Source organism: Bos taurus, chromosome 26 (genome assembly GCF_002263795.3).
Source record: "Bos taurus isolate L1 Dominette 01449 registration number 42190680 breed Hereford chromosome 26, ARS-UCD2.0, whole genome shotgun sequence".
NCBI classification, from domain to species: Eukaryota; Metazoa; Chordata; class Mammalia; order Artiodactyla; family Bovidae; genus Bos; species Bos taurus.
The window spans coordinates 11,352,731-11,372,367 of NC_037353.1; the positions used below are offsets into that span (position 1 = coordinate 11,352,731).

Consider the following 19,637-nt stretch of genomic DNA (forward strand, 5'->3'; position numbering starts at 1 on the left):
CTCATAAGTTAATTGTAAAGACTTTTTTTGACTGTATTTTGTGGATGACATGCGGCAACCTCAGTTAGTAATCAGTCTTCAATCATGAAATCTCATTGGAGAGACGAAAAAGGATACCATTTCTCAGACTTGGGAACAGCCTTCCGCAATGAGGTCTTGAACCTTGCTGTTGGCTAGAGATAATATAGGACCAAAAAAAATTTTGCGCATAGAGAATTTTATTTATTATTTAACCCACTTAACCCACTATACAAGGAGTCTTTATCACTGCCTAAATCTCTGAATTTGTTGTAGGGGTACAGAGTAGTATAAGATAAGGTCCTTGCTCTCATTTCTAGTCTAATTAGGGAGGCCACACATCCATAGAAGTTAACTACAAGTACAGGAAGTGACAATGTATCTCTCAATTTTATGATTGTTAAGGGGCAGTTTATTCATGAAAACTGAACATAGAAGCAAGCACAAACAACTGTAACATTTTTTTTTTAAGGAGGTACAATATTTTTTTTTAACTTAGTAATTTCATAAAAGATGTGTCAACATTTTTTTAAGCCAAAAATTAATTGAAGGCCAAGAATGAAGGTTACTTTCCAGTTTCCTGGGCATTTCCATGAAACTTGAGTTATGAAATGTCAAGCCATTACGTTCATGTTTTTGTAAACTTTTCCTCTGTGTTCTACATCAGTGGTTTTTATTCTATCAGATACGTTTTCTTTCTAATTTTCACCCATAAATTAAATATTTGAAATATTCTATCAAACTACATTTAAATACTTTTCTCATTTTGATTACATCACTGATACAATGAAAGCAAAAAGCAATAAAGATTAAACGTGCTTAATTGTATGGTTGGTTGATGTAGTTTGCTGGGTTTTGTTGAAGGTAATTGTATAGTTTCTTTAAATCTTTGAAGTTTAGGAAAAAAGAGAAACAGCTTTGTATTGAGTTTGGGGGTTTCAACGCTGATCAAGGAAAAAGATACCACAAGGTGGCAGTAACACACAAGGGTCTTTACCAGGTTAGCACTTGGACAGGACTGCATGCTTGGAAAGCTGCCCAAATCGTGAGACTTCTCGGAGACTAGAGTGAAGGGCTACCACCTAGAAGGGGAGGGTAAGGAATTGGAGAGAAGTGGGAATGATAGCAGAGGGAGCTCAGTATAAGTGTCCTAGCACAGTAGGGAGTCCGCATATCTGAGAACTTCAAAGGGCAGCAGTGGCTTGGGGTCTTTATTGTCTTGGATTTTGTCTGTGGCTAGCGAATGGTTGAGTGCAGTTTCATGGAATGTGCAAACCAGATAGGCTCTAAATGGCTAAAACTAAGATTATTTTGGCTATGTATAAAGCAAACAGATGTATAAAAATTTGAGTTTGACACCTCATTGGTTTTTTGAACTAACGTTGCCAGCCTGCTGTGAAGAAGTAAACAATTCAGGGCCAGTATATGGGGACCATCTTTGGCTCATTTACTTAATGCCTGTGGATGCCCGTTACAAGTACCTTCTTGAGCCAGGAACCCTATTGGCAGTGACTGTTCTGAGTATATCATAATATTCAAAGAATATGGTGCTCTCTCCATTTCTCCCTAATATTGTGCACCTAGTGGATTCTCAGTAAATATTTGAATGTTAATATTTTATCAGTGAAACTTACCTCTACATTTGTCTTTAAATTTAGCGAGATGCTTAATTTAGTTGTAGTAGTTTCAATTCAGTTCAGCCCTTCAGTCGTGTCCGACTCTGCGACCCCATGAACTGTAGCACGCCAGGCCTCCCGGTCCATTGCCAACTCCTGGAGTTTACTCAGACTCATGTGCATTGAGTCAATGATGCCATCCAACCATCTCATCCTCTGTTGTCCCCTTCTCCTCCTGCCTTCAATCTTTCCCAGCATCAGGGTCTTTTCAAATGAGCTAGTTCTTTGCATCAGGTGGCCAAAGTTTTAGAGCTTCAGCATCCGTCCTTCCAATGAATATTCAGGACTGATCTCCTTTAGGATGGACTGGTTTGATCTCCTTGCAGTCCAAGGGACTCTCAAGAGTCTTCTCCAACACCACAGTTCAGAAGCATCAATTCTTTGGCGCTCAGCTTTCTTTATAGTCTAACTCTCACATCCGTACACAACTACTACGAAAACCAGAGCTTTGACTAGACAGACCTTTGTCAGCAAAGTAATGTCTGCCTTTTAATATGCTGTCTAGGTTTCTTCCAAGGAGCAAGCGTCTTTTAATTTCATGGCTGCAGTCACCATCTGCAGTTATTTTGGAGCCCAAAAAATAAAGTCAGCCTCTGTTTCCATTGTTTCCCCATCTATTTGCCATGAAGTGATGGGACCAGATGCCATGATCTTAGTTTTTGAATGTTGAGTTTTAAGCCAACTTTTTCACTCTCCTCTTTCACTTTCATCAAGAGGCTTTTTAGTTCTTTTTCGCTTTCTGACATAAGGGTGGTGTCATCTGCATATCTGAGGTTATTTCTATTTCTCCCGGCAATCTTGATTCCAGCTTGTGCTTCATCTAGCCCAGCATTTCTCATGATGTACTCTGCATATAAGTTAAATAAGCAGGGTGCCAATATACAGCTTTGATGTACTCCTTTCCTGATTTGGAACCAGAATGTTCCATGTCCAGTTCTAACTATTGCTTCCTGACCTGCATACAGATTTCTCAAGAGGCAGGTCAGGTGGTCTGGTATTCCCATCTCTTTCAGGATTTTCCACAGTTTGTTGTGATCCACATAGTCAAAGGCTTTGGCATAGTCAGTAATACAGAAGTAGATGTTTTTCTGGAATGCTCTTGCTTTTTTGATGATCCAGCAAAAGCAATTTGATCTCTGGTTCCTCTCCCTTTTCTAAAACCAGCCTGAACATCTGGAATTTCTCAGTTCATGTACTGTTGAAGCCTGGCTTGGAGAATTTTGAGCATTACTTTACTAGCGTGTGAGATGAGTGCAATTGTGCAGTAGTTTGAGCATTCTTTGGCATTGCCTTTCTTTGGGATTGGAATGAAAACTGACCTTTTCCAGTCCTGTGGCCACTGCTGAGTTTTCCAAATTTGCTGGTATATCGAGTGCAGCACTTTCACAGCATCATCTTTCAGGATTTGAAATAGCTCAACTGGAATTCCATCACCTCCACTAGCTTTGTTCATAGTGATGTTTCCAAGGCCCACTTGACTTGGCATTCCAGGATGTCTGCCTCTAGGTGAGTGATCATACTATCGTGATTATCTGGGCCGTGAAGATCTTTTTTGTATAGTTCTTCTGTGTATTCTTGCCACCTCTTCTTAATATCTTCTGCTTCTGTTAGGTCCATACCATTTCTCTCCTTTATTGTGCCCATCTTTGCATGAAATGTACCCTTGGTATCTCTAATTTTCTTGAAGAGATCTCTAATCTTTCCATTCTATTATGTTCCTCTGTTTCTTTGCATTGATTGCTGAGGAAGGCTTTCTTATCTCTCCTTGCTGTTCTTTGGAACTCTGCATTCAAATGGATAATATCTTTCCTTTTCTCCTTTGCCTTTCGCTTCTCTTCTTTACTCAGCCTTCTCAGACAACCGTTTTGGCCTTTTGCATTTCTTTTTCTTGGGGTTGATCTTGATCCCTGTCTCCTGTACAGTGTCACAAACCTCTGTCTACAGTTCTTCAGGCACTCTGTCGGATCTAATCCCTCGAATCTATTTGTCACTTGCACTGTATAATTGTAAGGGATTTGATTTAGGTCATAACTGAATGGTCTAGTGGTTTTCCCTACTTTCTTCAATTTAAGTCTGAATTTGACAATAAGGAGTTCATGATCTGAGCCACAGTCAGCTCCCAGTCTTGTTTTTGCTGACTGTATAGAGCTTCTCCATCTTTGGCTGCAAAGAATATAATCAGTCTGATTTCAGTATTGACCATCTGATGATGTCCATGTATAGAATCTTGTGTTGTTGGAAGAGGGTGTTTGCTACGACCAGTGCGTTCTCTTGTCAAAATTCTACTTCTTTCTGCTTCATTCTGTACTCCAAGGTCAAATCTGCCTGTTTACTCCAGATATTTCTTTTTTTTTTTTTTTTTAACTTTACAATATTGTATTGGTTTTGCCATACATCAACATGAATCTGCCACAGGTGTACACGTGTTCCCCATCCTGAATCCCCCTCCTGTTTCCCTCCCCATACCATCCCTCTGGGTCATCCCAGTGCACCAGCCCCTACTCCAGGTATTTCTTGACTTCCTACTTTTGCATTCCAGTCCCCTCTAATGCAAAGGACATCTTTTTTGGGTGTAGTAGTTTACTGGTAAAGTATTCCATATTCTATTCCACATTCACCTGTGACATATCAGGTACTGTTTTAAATACATTCACATCTTTTTTTTTTTTAAGTCATGCCTCATGGCTTGCAGAATCTCATTTCCCCAGCCAGGAATTGAACCTTGGCCCTGGCAGTGAAAATGCTGAGCCCTAACCACTCAACCACCAGGGAATGCCCAGTACTTTACTTTTTACTTGTATCGTTTGGAAGAATTCAGTTGAAAGTAATTGTCCAGATAACCGAATTTAACTCCTAAATTATAAAACATTACAAAGTCTCATATTCTTTAGAAGACACTAAAAAAACTAAGCACAAGGTTATATTTATTACACCTTCTTATCTGACTTCTGAGAGCATTTCAGACAGATTGAATGTTTTATACTATCTTACTTTGTAGATTATCTTCACTCTTGAAATCTCTTTGGATGAATCTACCTACCTATAGGTTGGATCACATGAACAGTAGTGGTAGGCAGTGTCCAATATTAGTTGATTCAGAATCTGTAAATAATCTGTTCTTTTGTCTTTTCCATGGCTCATTATGTTGGAATAGTAATATCTTTCTTTTGGAAAGATAGTAGATGCAATAATATGTTTCTTTTGAAAATCTAGTTTATGTGGCAAGAAGTAGCGGGCTGGACTCATAGACTTTTTAAACTATGGATGGTTTATATGCTGATATATTGAGATTTTCTAAAGACGTTACTGTTATTCTTACAGAATGGAATCTAATTTAAATCAAGATGGGATGTCTAGACCATCTTATGTTTTCAGTGCTGACCCACTTGCAAGACCTTCAGAAATAAATTTTGATGGCATTAAGCTTGACCTCTCTCGTGAATTTTCCTTAGTTGCTTCAAGCACTGAGGTAAGTACAAGAAAAGTATTATGTTGATTGTCGTGATTGAGTGTTAATGGACGTGTGCACACATGCACACATACACTTTTTGACAGGTACGACTAAAGACGAGCTTTCCAAACCTTGTAGGTTTAAGACAGACTTATCTCAGTAATTTTCTCATGGTGCCCTAAATACAGAACAGTTGCTTTCCAAATAGTAGGTGCAGACAAGTTAATAACTATTTATGCCTAACCTAGTAGCCATTTGAGAAAAAATTAAATGAAAAAAGAATTTTAACATCCTTCTTCACTAACCAAAGGTTACTTACTGATGGGTTATGTGTGCCTTTTGGGTGCTGCACAACTTCTCAAACTTTGCAATCAGATTAGACACTGCCACCTTCGTTTCCTTTTCTTCATTGTTTTGGGGTTGGACTTGCTTTTCATCACAACAACCACTGAGAAATCCAGCTTCACTAAGATATGACTTTATCAAAAGAAGTAGTGTGATCCAGTGTTGAAACCAAATTACTTCATGGTTTTCAACATGTGTCAAGTATTGGTATGGTTCTCTCAAAAATGTCAAGTATTCCACTATGCCCCCGGGAACTGCCGTTAGTTTAAAAAATCATGCAGATTAAAAAAAAATTAGTAGTGTTTAAGAAATAAACATAACGAAGTTTCTACCACCCTACCTGTTACTATGTTTGCTGTGTTTATAGACCTTTTCTTACAAATGTACTTTCATTGTATTTATATTCTCTTTATTACAGATTAGATTGTTAACTTTGATGCCTTAGAGATGTACTAACCCCTTTTATAAAGACAGATGGAGTGGATATATGCATAGGTATAACTGATTGACTTTGCTGTACAGTAGAAACTAACAACATTGTAAATCAACTGTATTCTTATAAAAAAAAAAGACTGAACTCTAATTAATGGAAACTGTGTACTTTGGGTTATAATGACATGTAACAAAGTTAGCACTCTGGTGTGGGGTGATAGTGGGGGAAGCTGTGCTTGTGTGGGGACAGAAAGTATATGAGAACTTTGTACTTCCTCATGTACTTTCTCTGTCCTCAGTTTTGCTGGGATTTTAAAACTACTCAAAGTGACTTTGTTTTGTGTGTGTGTGTGTGTTATGTAAGTAAGGGGTCTAGGAACTGACACTAGCAAAAAAGGCAGACTAGAATGCTCCAAGTCCTCATTTCCCCCATGAAACATTAAAACAACAACAGTATCTAGAGACTAACTAAAATACCTTTATGAGAGCTCTGAAAAGCAAAAATGCACACCAACCATGTGAATACCCAATTAAAAAAAAAAAAGCTATGAAATGGTAGGAAAAAAAAAAGGATGGAAGGGGAAGAGGGGGTATAGGAAACATAGATAAAAGAAAAGTAATTATTTAATACCCATTTCATGTGTCAGGCTCTTTTACTTTAGCTGATTTAATCATAAAAGAAGAGAGGAAGAGATGGCCTGTTTTTGTACTGCTCACAAGCTGTCACTGGTTTTTGCAGTTCTAGATGGTTGAAGAAGAAAAATCCAATTTCATGACATGAAAGTTATATGAAATTCAAATATTGATTGGTTTACTTATTTTCTAGGTCTTCTAGGTCTGCTTTTGTATCACAGTGGCATTTGCTTGCTGATGGGCACATGTGTTTATAGTGTCTGGCTATTACAAACAAAGCTTCTATGAAATTTTGTATACAAATCTTTGTATGGATGTATGTTTCCTTTTTTTCTCCCCCTTGGATGAATACCTAGGGTTGGAATGACTGGATCATTTTTAAGAAACTACCAAACTTTTCCAAAGTGATATAGCATTTTATATTCCCGGTAACAATGTGTTAAGTTCTTCCACATCCTCACCAACCCATGGTGTGGTCAGTCGGTTTGTTTTTAAATAGACTTCATTTTTTAGAGGAGTTTTATATTCACAGCTAAAATGAAGAGAAGATACAGTGATTTCCTATATTCTCTTTGCCCCCAAATAGCTTCCTTCATTACTAACATCTCCCACCACAGAGGTACATTTGTTACAATTCATGGATGTACTTTGACACATAATCACTCAGACTGGTTACAATATAGTTACATTATGGTTTATGCATGGTGTTACACATTCTATTGAACAAATGTGTAATCACATGTATCCATCATTATGGTATTATAGAGTGTATTTTCACTACCCTGAAATTCATCTGTTTCACCTGTTCACCCACCAACATTGATCTTTTAACTATCTCCAATGTTTTGCCTTTTTCAGAATATCATATTTTAATAGTTGGGATTATATGGTCTGTAGCCATTTCAGATTGGCGTCTTTCACCTAGCAGTAGGCATCTAAGATTCTTCCATGTCTTGCCATGGCTTGATAGTTCAGTTGTTTTTAGTTCTGAATTATATTCCGTTATAAGGATGTTCAGTTCAGTTCAGTTAAATTGCTCAGTTGTGTCTGACTCTTTGCGACCCCATGAACTGCAGCATGCCAGGCTTCCCTGTACATCACCAACTCCTGGAGCTTACTCAAATTCATGTCCATCGAGTTGGTGATGCCGTCCAACCATCTCATCCTCTGTCGTCCCCTTCTCCTGTCTTCAGTCTTTCCCAGCATCAGGGTCTTTTCCAATGAGTCAGTTCCTTGCATCAGGTGGCCAAAGTATTGGAGCTTCAGGTTCAGCAATCGGTCCTTGAAGCGAATACTCACTTCTTTAGGATGACTGGTTGGATCTCCTTGCAGTCCAAGGGACTCTCAAGAGTCTTCTCCAACACCACAGTTCAAAAGCCTCAATTCTTCAGTGCTCAACTTTCTTTATAGTCCCCACCTCTCACATCCATACATGACTACTGGAAAAACCATAGATTTGACTAGATGGACCTTTGTTAGCAAAGTAATGTCTCTGCTTTTTAACATGCTTTCCAGGTTGGTCATAGTTTTTCTTCCAAGCAGCAAGCGTTTTTTAATTTTATGGCTGCAGTCACTGTTCACAGTGATTTTGGAGCCCCCCAAAATAGTCTCTCACTGTTTCCATTGTTCTGAATTATATTTAGTTCTAATTTTAATTTAGTTTATAATTTAAACTAAATATGTGTAAGTATATATTTAGTTTATAATTTTAATTTAACTTTTGTTTATAAGTTTAGTTGTGAATTATAATTAGTTCTGAATTATATTCCATTATATGGATGTACTGTGGTTTATTCATTCACCTATTGAAAGACATTTTAGTTACTTCCTTTTGGGGAACTATGAAAAAAACTTTTATGAGCATTCATGTGCACATTTTCTGTGGACATAAGGTTTCAGTTTCTTTGGATAATTACCAATGAACGTGATTGCTAGATTGTATGGAACAAAAATATGTTTAATCTTGTAAGAAACTGTTAAACAGTCTTCCAAAATGGCTGTAACATTTTGCATTCTCACCAGCAGTGAATGAGAATTCCTGTTGATGCACATCCTCACCAGCATTTGGTTGTCAGTGTTCAGATATTAGCTATTCTAATAGATGTGTAGTGATAGCTCATTTTAATTTGCATTTCCTTGATGATGTAAAGTGTGGAGCATCTTTTTATATGCTTATTTGTCATCTGTATATCTTATTTGATAAGATATCTGATAAGGTCTTTGACCCATTTTAATCAGTTTGTGTTCTTATTACATTTTAAGAATTCTCTATATATTTTGGCTAATAGTCCTTTATTTGGTATCTTTTTGCACATATTTTCTCCCAGTCTCTGGCTTGTCTTATCATTCTCTTGATTATGTCTTTTACAAAGCATAAAATTAGTTTTAATGAAGCCCAGCTTATCTGTTACTTCTTTCATAGATCATGCCTTTGGCGTTGAATTAAAAAAGTCGTTACCAAACACAGGATCATCCAGATTTTCTAGAATTTTAGTAGTTTTGCATTTTACATTTAGGTTTGTATTCTTTTTAAGTTAATTTCTTTGGCGGGTGTGAAGTCTATGTCTAGGTTAGTTTTTTGCATATGGATGTCCAGTTGCTCCAGCACCACTTGTTGAACAGATTGTCTGCTCCCTCGTGTAGCCTTTGCTTTTTTGTCAAAGATCAACTGACTGTATTCATGTTGATCTGTTCCAGGGCTCTCTTCTGTTCCACTGATTCGGTTCTTTTGCCACTGCTACACTATCTTGATTACTGTCGCTTATAGTATGTCTTAAATCTGGGTATTGTGAGTTCTTCATCTTTGTTCCTCTATTTCAATTTCATGTTGGCTATCCTGAGTAGTCTTTTTATTTTTAGTCATTCTAATAGGTATGTATTGATAATCTAATTGATATTTGCATTTACCTAATGACCAAAGATGTTAAATATGTTTTCATGTACTTATTTGCCCTCTGGGTGTCTTCAGAGAAATGTCAATTTAAATCTTTTGCCCATTAAAAGAATTTTTTTTTAATTTTAAGTGTTCTTTATGTTCTCTGGATACATCTGTCTGTCAGATATATCCTTTGCAAGTATTTCCTCTATGGCTTGTTTTTTCATCCTTTAACTGTTTTGGAAGAGAAGTTTTAAATTTTGACGAAGTCCATTTTACCAGTTTGTTCTGTTATGTATTATGCTGTTGATGGCATATCTAAGAAATCTTTGCTTAAGGCCACAAAGGTTTTCTTCTATGTTTTCTTTTAGAAGTTTTTAGTTTTATATTTAAGTCTGTGATCTCTGACCCATTTGAAATTAATTTTTCTATACAATGTGAGATATGTATTCAAATTGCTATTTTTAAAAATTGTATATAGATATCCAATTGTTCTAGCACAGTTGGTTGAAAGAGCTATCGTTTCTGTACTGCGTTTCCTTTACAACTTTGTCATAAATCAAATACTCTTGTATGTGGAGGTTTATTTTTTAATACTCTATATATTCTGTGTCATTTATGTATCTCTCTGGCTGTCGGTACCCCACTGTTTTGATCACTGTAGCTTTAAAATGTGTTGAACTCAGGTGGTAGTGTTAGCCCATCAAATGTCTTCTTTATCAGAATTGTTTTGACTGTTCTAGGAACTTTGCATTTATCTATGAGTTTTTAAATGAGCTTGTCAGTTAATCCCTCCAAAAAACTTCCTGGGATTTTTTGTTGCATTTGCATTGAATCTATAGATCAGTTTTGGAAGAATGGATTGGATATCTTAACACTGAGTCTACCAAATAATGAATGAGGCATATCTCCGTTTATTTTGGCCCCTTCTAATTTCTCTGAGCAATGTTTTTAATTTTCAGTGTATGGTGTTCCTGATCTATTGTTAAGATTTTTCTTTAATTAGTTTATAATTTTTGAGGTTATTGCAAATGGTATTTTTTTTTTTAATCAAATTCTGTTTCTTCCAAGCATATACAGAAACGTTACTTTTTGCATATTGGTCTTCTATCATACTACATTGCTGAACTCATTTAATAGTTCTGGTAACTTTTTTGAAGGTGTTGTCATATTTTTAACATATAAAAATGTAGATGTTCATGATGTCTGTGAATAAAGACAATTTTATTTCTCCTTCCCATCCTTTCCCTCTTCCTTTTTCTTCTCTTCTTCTTCCTCTTCCCTCTCCTTCGCTCTTTCCTCCTCTCCCCCTCCTTTCAACTGATGACTTAGGCTAAAACATCGAGAACCTCTCATATAGTGTTGAATAGAGGTGGTGAAAGCAGAAATCCCTTTGTTGTTACTCATCTTGCTACTCTTCTCTGATTCAGTCTTTTGTCATCAAATATGCTGTTAAGTATAGGTTTCTTATAAGTGCTCTTTATCAGGTTAAGGAAGTTCCCTTCTGTTCCAGTCTGCCTGTAATTCTTATTATGAATGGATGTTGAATATGTGTATCAAATTCAAGTCACTCATATGCACTTCTTTTGCATCTAGTAGTGATGAAAGTTTCTCATTTGTTCTTTTAATCTACTAATTGATTTTTGAATGCCAGCTTGACCTTGCACTAGGATAAACTATTTTTTGTTAGGATATACTTTCCTGTTTTATGTATTAGCTAATATTTTGTTAGAGAATTTTTGCCTCTCTTTTTTCCTGACAGGCAACTTTTTTTCAGATTATATTAAAACAATTACATGTCAATAATAAGAAAACAGTCTAATAAAAATGGACAAAAGATTTGTACAGATACTTAACAAAAGAAGCTATACATAGGGTTAATACAGACATGAAAAGGTGCTCAACATCATTAGTCATAGTCAGTTCAGTCACGTCCTACTCTTTGCGACCCCACGAACTGCAGCACGCCAGGCCTCCCTGTCCATCACCAACTTCTGGAATTTACCCAAACTCATGTCCATTGAGTTGGTGATGCCATCTAGCAATCTGTTGTCCCTTTCTCCTGCCTTCAATCTTTCCCAACATCAGGGTCTTTTCAGATGAGTCAGCTCTTTGCATCAGGTGGCCAAAATATTGGAGTTTCAGCTTCAGCATCAGTCCTTCCAATGAACACCCAGGACTGATTTCCTAAAGGAAGGATGGACTGGTTGGATCTCCTTGCAGTCCAAGGGACTCTCAAGAGTCTTCTCTACCACCACAGTTTAAAAGCATCGATTCTTTGGTGCTCAGCTCTCTTTATAGTCCAACTCTCACATCCATACATGACTACTGGAAAAACCATAGCCTTGACTAGACGGACCTTTGTTGACAAAGTAATGTCTCTGCTTTTTAATATACTGTCTAGGTTGGTCATAACTTTCCTTCCAAGGAGTAAGCATCTTTTAATTTCATGCTGCAGTCACCATCTGCGGTGATTTTAGAGCCCCAAAAAAGTGAGGTCAGCCACTGTAGCCATTGTTTCCCCATCTGTTTGCCATGCAGTGATGGGATGGGATGCCATGATCTTCGTTTTCTGAATGTTAAGCCAACTTTTTCACTCTTCTCTTTCACTTTCATTAAGAGGCTCTCTAGTTCTTCTTCACTATAAGGGAAATGCATAAATTAAATCCACAATCAGATACCACCCTCACACCCACTAGAAGGGTGATAATGAAGAAGACTGGCCCCACCATCCACTGGTGAGTGTACAGAGCAACTGACATGTTTATCCACTGTTTGTGGGAATAGAAGATGGTACAACACTTTGGAGAACATTTTGCCTTTATCTTATAATTATTAGGGATATTGTTCTGTAATTTTTTCTGAGGATATCTTTGTCAGATTGTGGTATTCAGGTTATGTCAAACTCAAATTAATTGAAAGGTGTTCTCTTTCCATTTTCTTAGAGTTTTAGTCTTTAATTTGTGTAATTATAATCTTAAATGTTTGAGAGAATTTACCAATAAACTACCAGGTTATTGCAAATGGTATTGGTTTTTGGAGGGTTTGGAGTTTTTATATAGGATTATTTTGTTTGAATATAAGTTGAATTTCTTTAATAAGTATAGGGTTATTCAACTTTTCTTCTTGTGTCTTGTTTGGTGAATTGTGTTTTTCATGTAATTGTTTTCTTTTTACTTTTTAATATAAAGCATTTCTTTAAAATTATTTTTAAAAAATGAACTAAGCTAATTCCTTTCTTAAAGGAAGCAGTAAGGAGAATATAATACACCAAAATAAATAAATAAATAAAAAATGCATGATGGTCTTGAGCATTTGGGTTAATTGAGTATTCTGGGGACTTGTGATTTACTCTGCTCTTCTATGTTTTAGTGACTTTCAGCCCTGTTATTTGTATTGGTTATAAAAGTTACAGTTTTATGCCAAAGAAGCATATTGTAAACTTTAAATATAAATATAGAAGGCAGGGAAAATTGAATCTTCTCTGGCATTTTTGTTTTTTTTTAAAACAGATTTGTTTTTCTTTAAACAAATATAAAATGGATGAAAACAGAAGAGTCACTGTTTGCTTAGAGGTTTTGTATAATCTCAGATTATTCTATAACAATCAGCCACTTTAAAGAAAGGTGATCTCTGAAACTCTACATTTTGTATCTTTAAAATATTTTCTCCTTTTTAAGGCAAACAGTTCTGAATCTAAAGATTATCTCCAAGTTTGTCTTCGAGTAAGACCATTCACACAGCCAGAAAAAGAACATGAGTCTGAGGTTGGTGCTGAATTTAATTTTATAGTTTATTTCCATTAAGTGAGCACAATATCATCATTTTCATGTACTTGTTGTGGGTTTTTAATTATTTGTGTTCTAGGGCTGTGTGTATATTCTGGATTCACAGACTGTTGTCCTGAAGGATCCTCAGTATACTACCCTTGGTCGTTTAAGTGAGAAAAGCTCTGGGCAGATGGCACAAAAATTCAGTTTTTCCAAGGTAGGTACCCATATGAAACTGAAAATTTTTCTTTTAAGATAAAAAGACTTGGCTTGAGCTAAATTGCTGCTGCTGCAGCTGCTAAGTCACTTCGGTCGTGTCCGACTCTGTGTGACCCCATAGACGGCAGCCCATCAGGCTCCCCCATCCCTGGGATTCTCCAGGCAGATACAGTGGAGTGAGTTGCCATTTCCCTCTCCAATGCATGAAAGTGAAAAGTGAAAGTGAAGTTGCTCAGTCGTGTCCGACTCTGTGCGACTCCATAGACAGCAGCCCACCGTCCATGGGATTTTCCAGGCAAGAGTACTGGAGTGGGGTGCCATTGCCTTCTCCAAAATTGCTACCTAATTGTATATAATGAACTCTACACACCTGTGCGACTCCATAGACAGCAGCCCACCGTCCATGGGATTTTCCAGGCAAGAGTACTGGAGTGGGGTGCCATTGCCTTCTCCAGAATTGCTACCTAATTGTATATAATGAACTCTACACACCTTGTGCTTATGAAACTTAGATCTTAGGTTCTGGTATTTTTTTCTCAATGGTAGGGCTCAACTTTTAGGTGTATAAACATATAATTGGAAGTGAATAAATCATTGTAAAAATCTTACAGTCTCTTTGTGGTTGGTGGAAATGTTCTTTTAACAGTTTAGATGAAAGGTTATTGGCTGGATCAGATTTCTATCGTGAAAACTTTTGGCAGTAGTTAAACTAGGAATTGCATCTGTTGGGATTGGGGATATGTCAACTCTAAGAATGAGTCTTGTAAGACAGATCTTTTAAATATTAAAAATATTAAAGGGTAGAACTCATGACTATTAATTAACTTGAATTTTCTAAAACTACTTGTTTTAAAAAATGCTTGTTTAGGTTTTTGGCCCAGAAACTACACAGAAGGAATTCTTCCAGGGTTGCATTCTGCAGCCAGTTAAAGACCTCTTGAAAGGACAGAGTCGGCTGATTTTTACTTACGGGCTAACCAATTCTGGAAAAACTTACACGTTTCAAGGTAAATGGTTTTATTTTTGGTAGAAAGAAAAAAGGAAGCCCTAATATTTGCTCATTTTCATAATACTTATAGTTATGTTTCCATTACCTTGCAAATTTACTCTGTTTTTAATAGTAATAGCATATTGAATGTGTATTGCCCATGGCTTTTAAATCAGATTGACTTAATTTGTAAAACTGCTTTACCCATATGATAGAGAATTAAATGATGATGAAAACTTGGGAAAAGGACTGATGTAACATAAGGAATTAAGCAAAGAAAACCAGGGAAACACTTTATATTTTATTTTACTTTTATACTTTGTGATAATGAATGATAGCCAGTTTTAAAATCGGATCTGAATGTAAAATTTCAAGTTTTACATCAGACTAATAGCTGATAAATGTCAGTTATACAATGAAAACCAAAGTGATTGAACACTGAGTAATCTGCAACTTTCCTCACTTTTTGTCTTAGCTTTTTACTCTTGCCTATTGGTGGTATAAAAGGAGTCTTGGTAGCTCAACAATGTTTCTTTACTCTTCCTTAGTACTTTGAGAGACTGTAAAACACAAATTCTTGTCATAGGCACAGAAGAAAATACTGGCATTCTTCCTCGAACTTTGAATGTATTATTTGATAGTCTTCAGGAAAGACTGTATACAAAGATGAACCTTAAACCACATAGGTCCAGAGAATACTTACGGTTATCACCAGACCAAGAGAAAGAAGAAGTCGCTAGCAAAAGTGCATTACTTCGGCAAATTAAAGAGGTATGGGAGTATTTAAGCAGATAAAATACACATAATTGTGACCTTTTATTAGCTCTTCAGTTTGTTTTCAGCCTGTATTGAAATAGCTTGTTGTAGTTGTTGTCTTTTCTTTGTGATTAAAAGCTTTTTTGAAGACATTTCTTCATTTTGTATTGTACAAACAGCTGAAATGTTTAAACAAAACAAATGTAAATGTTCTTTAATCATTTTAGGTTGTAGAAACAGCAACTTTCTATATACTGATTTTTTAAAATCCTTTTTCTATTTGTAAAAGTAATGTGTATATACAAAATCTAAACGAGGATATGAAAAATAAAAAAATAATTTTCTATAATTTCATTTCTGAAGAGAAAAACTAATATTAACAGATATGAGCATATCCTTTTTGGTCTTTTTCTCGGTATACCAAAAATAATAAAGTCTACTGAGGTTTCTGTGTACGTCTATACATTGTGTAGTCTGTGAGTCATGTCCGATTCTTTGTGACCCCATGGATTGTAGCCCCCCAGGCTCCTCTGTCCATGGGATTTCCCAGACAAGAATACTGGAGTGGGTTGCCATTTCCTTCTCCAGAGCATATTCTGGACCCAGGGATTGAACCTGCGTCTCCACCTTGGCAGGCGGGTTCTTTACCACTGAGCCACCTGGAAGTTCATCAGATCAGATCAGTCGCTCAGTTGTGTCCGACTCTTTGCGACCCCATGAATCGCAGCACGCCAGGCCTCCCTGTTCATCACCAACTCCTGGAATTCACTCAAACTCACATCCATCGACTCAGTGATGCCATCCAGCCATCTCATCCTCTGTCGTCCCCTTTTCCTCCTGCCCCCAATCCCTCCCAGCATCAGAGTCTTTTCCAATGAGTCAACTCTTCGCATGAGGTGGCCAAAGTACTGGAGTTTCAGCTTTAGCATCAGTCCTTCCAAAGAAATCCCAGGGCTGATCTCCTTCAGAATGGACTGGTTGGATCTCCTTGCAGTCCAAGGGACTCTCAAGAGTCTTCTCCAACACCACAGTTCAAAAGCATCAATTCTTCGGCATGCAGCCTTCTTCACAGTCCAACTCTCACATCCATACATGACCACAGGAAAAATCATAGCCTTGACTAGACGAACCTTTGTTGGCAAAGTAATGTCTCTGCTTCTGAACATGCTGTCTAGGTTGGTCATAACTTTGCTTCCAAGGAGTAAGCGTCTTTTAATTTCATGGCTGTAGTCACCATCTGCAGTGATTTTGGAGCCCAGAAAAATAAAGTCTGACACTGTTTCCACTGTTTCCCCATCTATTTCCCATGAAGTGGTGGGACCAGATGCCATCATCTTCATTTTCTGAATGTTGAGCTTTAAGCCAACTTTTTCAGTCTCCACTTTCACTTTCATCAAGAGGCTTTTGAGTTCCTCTTGACTTTCTGCCATAAGGGTGGTGTCATCTGCATATCTGAGGTTATTGATATTTCTCCCGGCAATATTGATTCCAGTTTGTGTTTCTTCTAGTCTAGTGTTTCTCATGATGTACTCTGCATATAAGTTAAGTAAGCAGGGTGACAATATACAGCCTTGACAAACTCCCTTTCCTATTTGGAACCAGTCTGTTGTTCCATGTCCAGTTCTAACTGTTGCTTCCTGACCTGCATACAAATTTCTCAAGAGGCAGATCAGGTGGTCTGGTATTCCCATCTCTTTCAGAATTTTCCACAGTTTCTTGTGATCCACACAGTCAAAGGCTTTGGCATAGTCAATAAAGCAGAAGTAGATGTTTTTCTGGAACTCTCTTGCTTTTTCCGTGATCCAGCCGATGTTAGCAATTTGGTCTCTGGTTCCTCTGCCTTATCTAAAACCAGCTTGAACATCAGGAAGTTCATGGTTCACATATTGCTGAAGCCTGGCTTGGAGAAGTTCATATACACACGTAAATATAGTCGTATATAAACAGTTGCGTATATCTTTATTCCTTTTTTTTATATGTGGGATAATGGTCTTTTATTTGAACAAAAATGAGATTTTATAGACATTCTATAACTTGCTCTTTCATTTAACATATCATAAATCTGTTACTACATTAGTTCACGTGTCTCATTGGTTTGTTTTTTCCTTTTTTTTAAATAATTTTTTATTAAAACATGTTTTAATAAAGTTATACTTGTCTTTTTTCCTTCTGTGCCTTTTGGATTTTGTGTTATGTTTTTGCATGTTTATTCTAAAATTGTTAAAAACTAGTAACAATCTTTTTGGATATATTGAAAACACTGATGGGGATTTGTTTTTAAATAATTTAGAAATCAAGGTTTCAAAGTAGTGTTGCTCAGTAGAGAGTAAAGTTCAGAGTCCATGATTATGCTCTCTGAAAGTAAAATAATATTTTAACAAGATTTGTAGAGATTGGTGGATATTTGTATAGATAATTCATAGAGGAAATTCAAGTCATTAATATTGAAAAAAAAATTCTCCAACAGGTTATCTAGTTAAAATATTATTTTGCCTGTGAAATTATTAAAATATTAAAAACTTGAGATCATATTTTCTTTTTTAAAAATCTGTTTTTATTGAGGTTGCTGTACAGTATTATATGTTTCAGGTATATGACATGAGATACACACTTTCACTTCCATAGATTGATTGTAAACTGTATTTCTCCAAAGCAATTTAGCAGTACTATATTATGAGTGAGAACCTAAAAAAAAGTTCATTATCTTTTCATCTATCAATTCAGATTAAGGTATATAGCCTAAGGGAACAATTCAATTACAGAAAGAAAAAATATACTAAGGTGTGTATCTTAATAGTATTTAATTAAGTCATTTCACATCACATCTAGTCAGTTATACAGCCACAAATGTTTGTTAATAATTTTTAATTTTATAGAGAGAAAGCTTACAATGCAATCAGTGTAGGGAAAAGAATAGAAAGGAATATATTGACATATTAATAGTAATTGCCTCTGAGTGGCAGGGATCATATATGACGGTATTCCTTTGAATATTTTCTGTAGTTTCCCCAAATTTCTTATTAGGTTGTTGAATTGAGTAGATGTAAAGCTGGTGACTTATTTGGATAGGTAATGAATTTACTGGTTATTTAATCTTAACAAAAAACATTTTTTAACTTAAGAAATCTTTTTCAGGTTGTTATGCATAATGACAGTTATGGTGCTCTTTATGGTAAGGTTTCCTTTCTCATATACTTTTAAGATGTTGATTATTTAAAAGACTTTTAATTTTTGAATCACTTCTGGTGATTTAATTTCTTTAATGACACAGTCAATAATACTTCAAAAATGGTACATAACTATATGAAATGCCAGTCACTATAAGGGTTTATTTGGATTTAATAACTGATTGTTACTGATTGTTAACTTTTACTGATTGTTAACTTTTATGTTGAATTCAAGAGTGGCACTATTTTTTTCTCTGTCCTTTACGTTTAATTTCATTTTGGTTTGTTAACATATATGCAAAACAAAAAAGCCAAATTTTGGTTAACACAAATATTTTTATCTGCTTTGGACACTGCTAATTTGGACACTGCTAATTAGAAGATTTGTATACTTAAGTTTCTCAAGCTGGGGAATCTTAAAAGATAATGAGATAATAGCCTATTATCTTATTTAATTTTGTGATTATCTTTTTTTTTATTTTCTGTAGGAAGTCTAACAAACTCTTTGAGTATCCCAGAGTTTGAAGAATCCATGAAAGATTGTGAACACTCAAACTTGAACATAGATATTAATAGAAAATTTTCTGTGTGGGTATCTTTCTTTGAGATTTACAACGAATGTATTTACGATTTGTTTGTTCCTGTATCATCTAAGTTCCAAAAGAGAAAGACACTGCGCCTTTCCCAAGATGTAAAGGGCTATTCTTTCATAAAAGGTATACTGATGAGTATTGTTTCCTTTTTTGCTCTGAAGTTTCTTTCTAGGCTTTGTTATAAGAAAGCAGACTGGAAATTGAAAGTTTTTATACTATTTATTAATAGCAAGATAGTAAGAGTAGTTTGTGCTTTGAAAATATGTTTTGGAATGTTCATTAAACCTGAAGGTAAGAGGGTTTAGTAATTTGTTTCTGGAGTATTATTGATTGGATTTTAGGGAATAGGAAAAGCTGTGTGTGTATATTCACATTATTCTGCTGCTCTGTAACAGTATTCAGACCTTGGAGTTACTAGGTATACCACAGTGGTATTTTTCCAGCCTTTTAAAAAATCACTACCCTACAGCAGGAAATACTTATTAATGACATCATGATTCTCCACCTGCACGCATGTGTGTGTGTGTATGCATATTTACAATTGAAAATGATCATTAATTATATTTACCCTCACTGCAAGGAGTACACTTGGGTGTTTTGTACATTCTACTTCATTTTTACAAAATGCTAGTTATGGCTCAAGAAATTTGATTTCATGACTCACAAATGAATTGCAATCTATCTAAAATCTCATAGCTAGTTAATTATCTACGT

General features: G+C 35.9%; 1 protein-coding gene across 4 annotated transcripts in view; it reads left to right on the forward strand.

Moving 5' to 3' along the window:
- Nucleotides 1-19,637, forward strand: part of KIF20B (kinesin family member 20B) — an 83,974-nt gene that overhangs the window by 1,060 nt on the left and 63,277 nt on the right. For 3 of the 4 annotated variants that reach the window (XM_005225362.5, XM_005225363.5, XM_010819733.4), the window contains exons 2-8: nt 5,016-5,163; nt 13,111-13,197; nt 13,298-13,417; nt 14,288-14,426; nt 14,994-15,178; nt 18,299-18,335; nt 18,819-19,046. In XM_005225362.5, coding sequence (XP_005225419.1) covers nt 5,016-5,163; nt 13,111-13,197; nt 13,298-13,417; nt 14,288-14,426; nt 14,994-15,178; nt 18,299-18,335; nt 18,819-19,046 — 944 coding nt within the window. Of the gene's footprint in view, nt 1-5,015; nt 5,164-13,110; nt 13,198-13,297; nt 13,418-14,287; nt 14,427-14,993; nt 15,179-18,298; nt 18,336-18,818; nt 19,047-19,637 lie in introns of those variants that run through there. The other variant, NM_001105258.2, reaches the window with a different exon arrangement.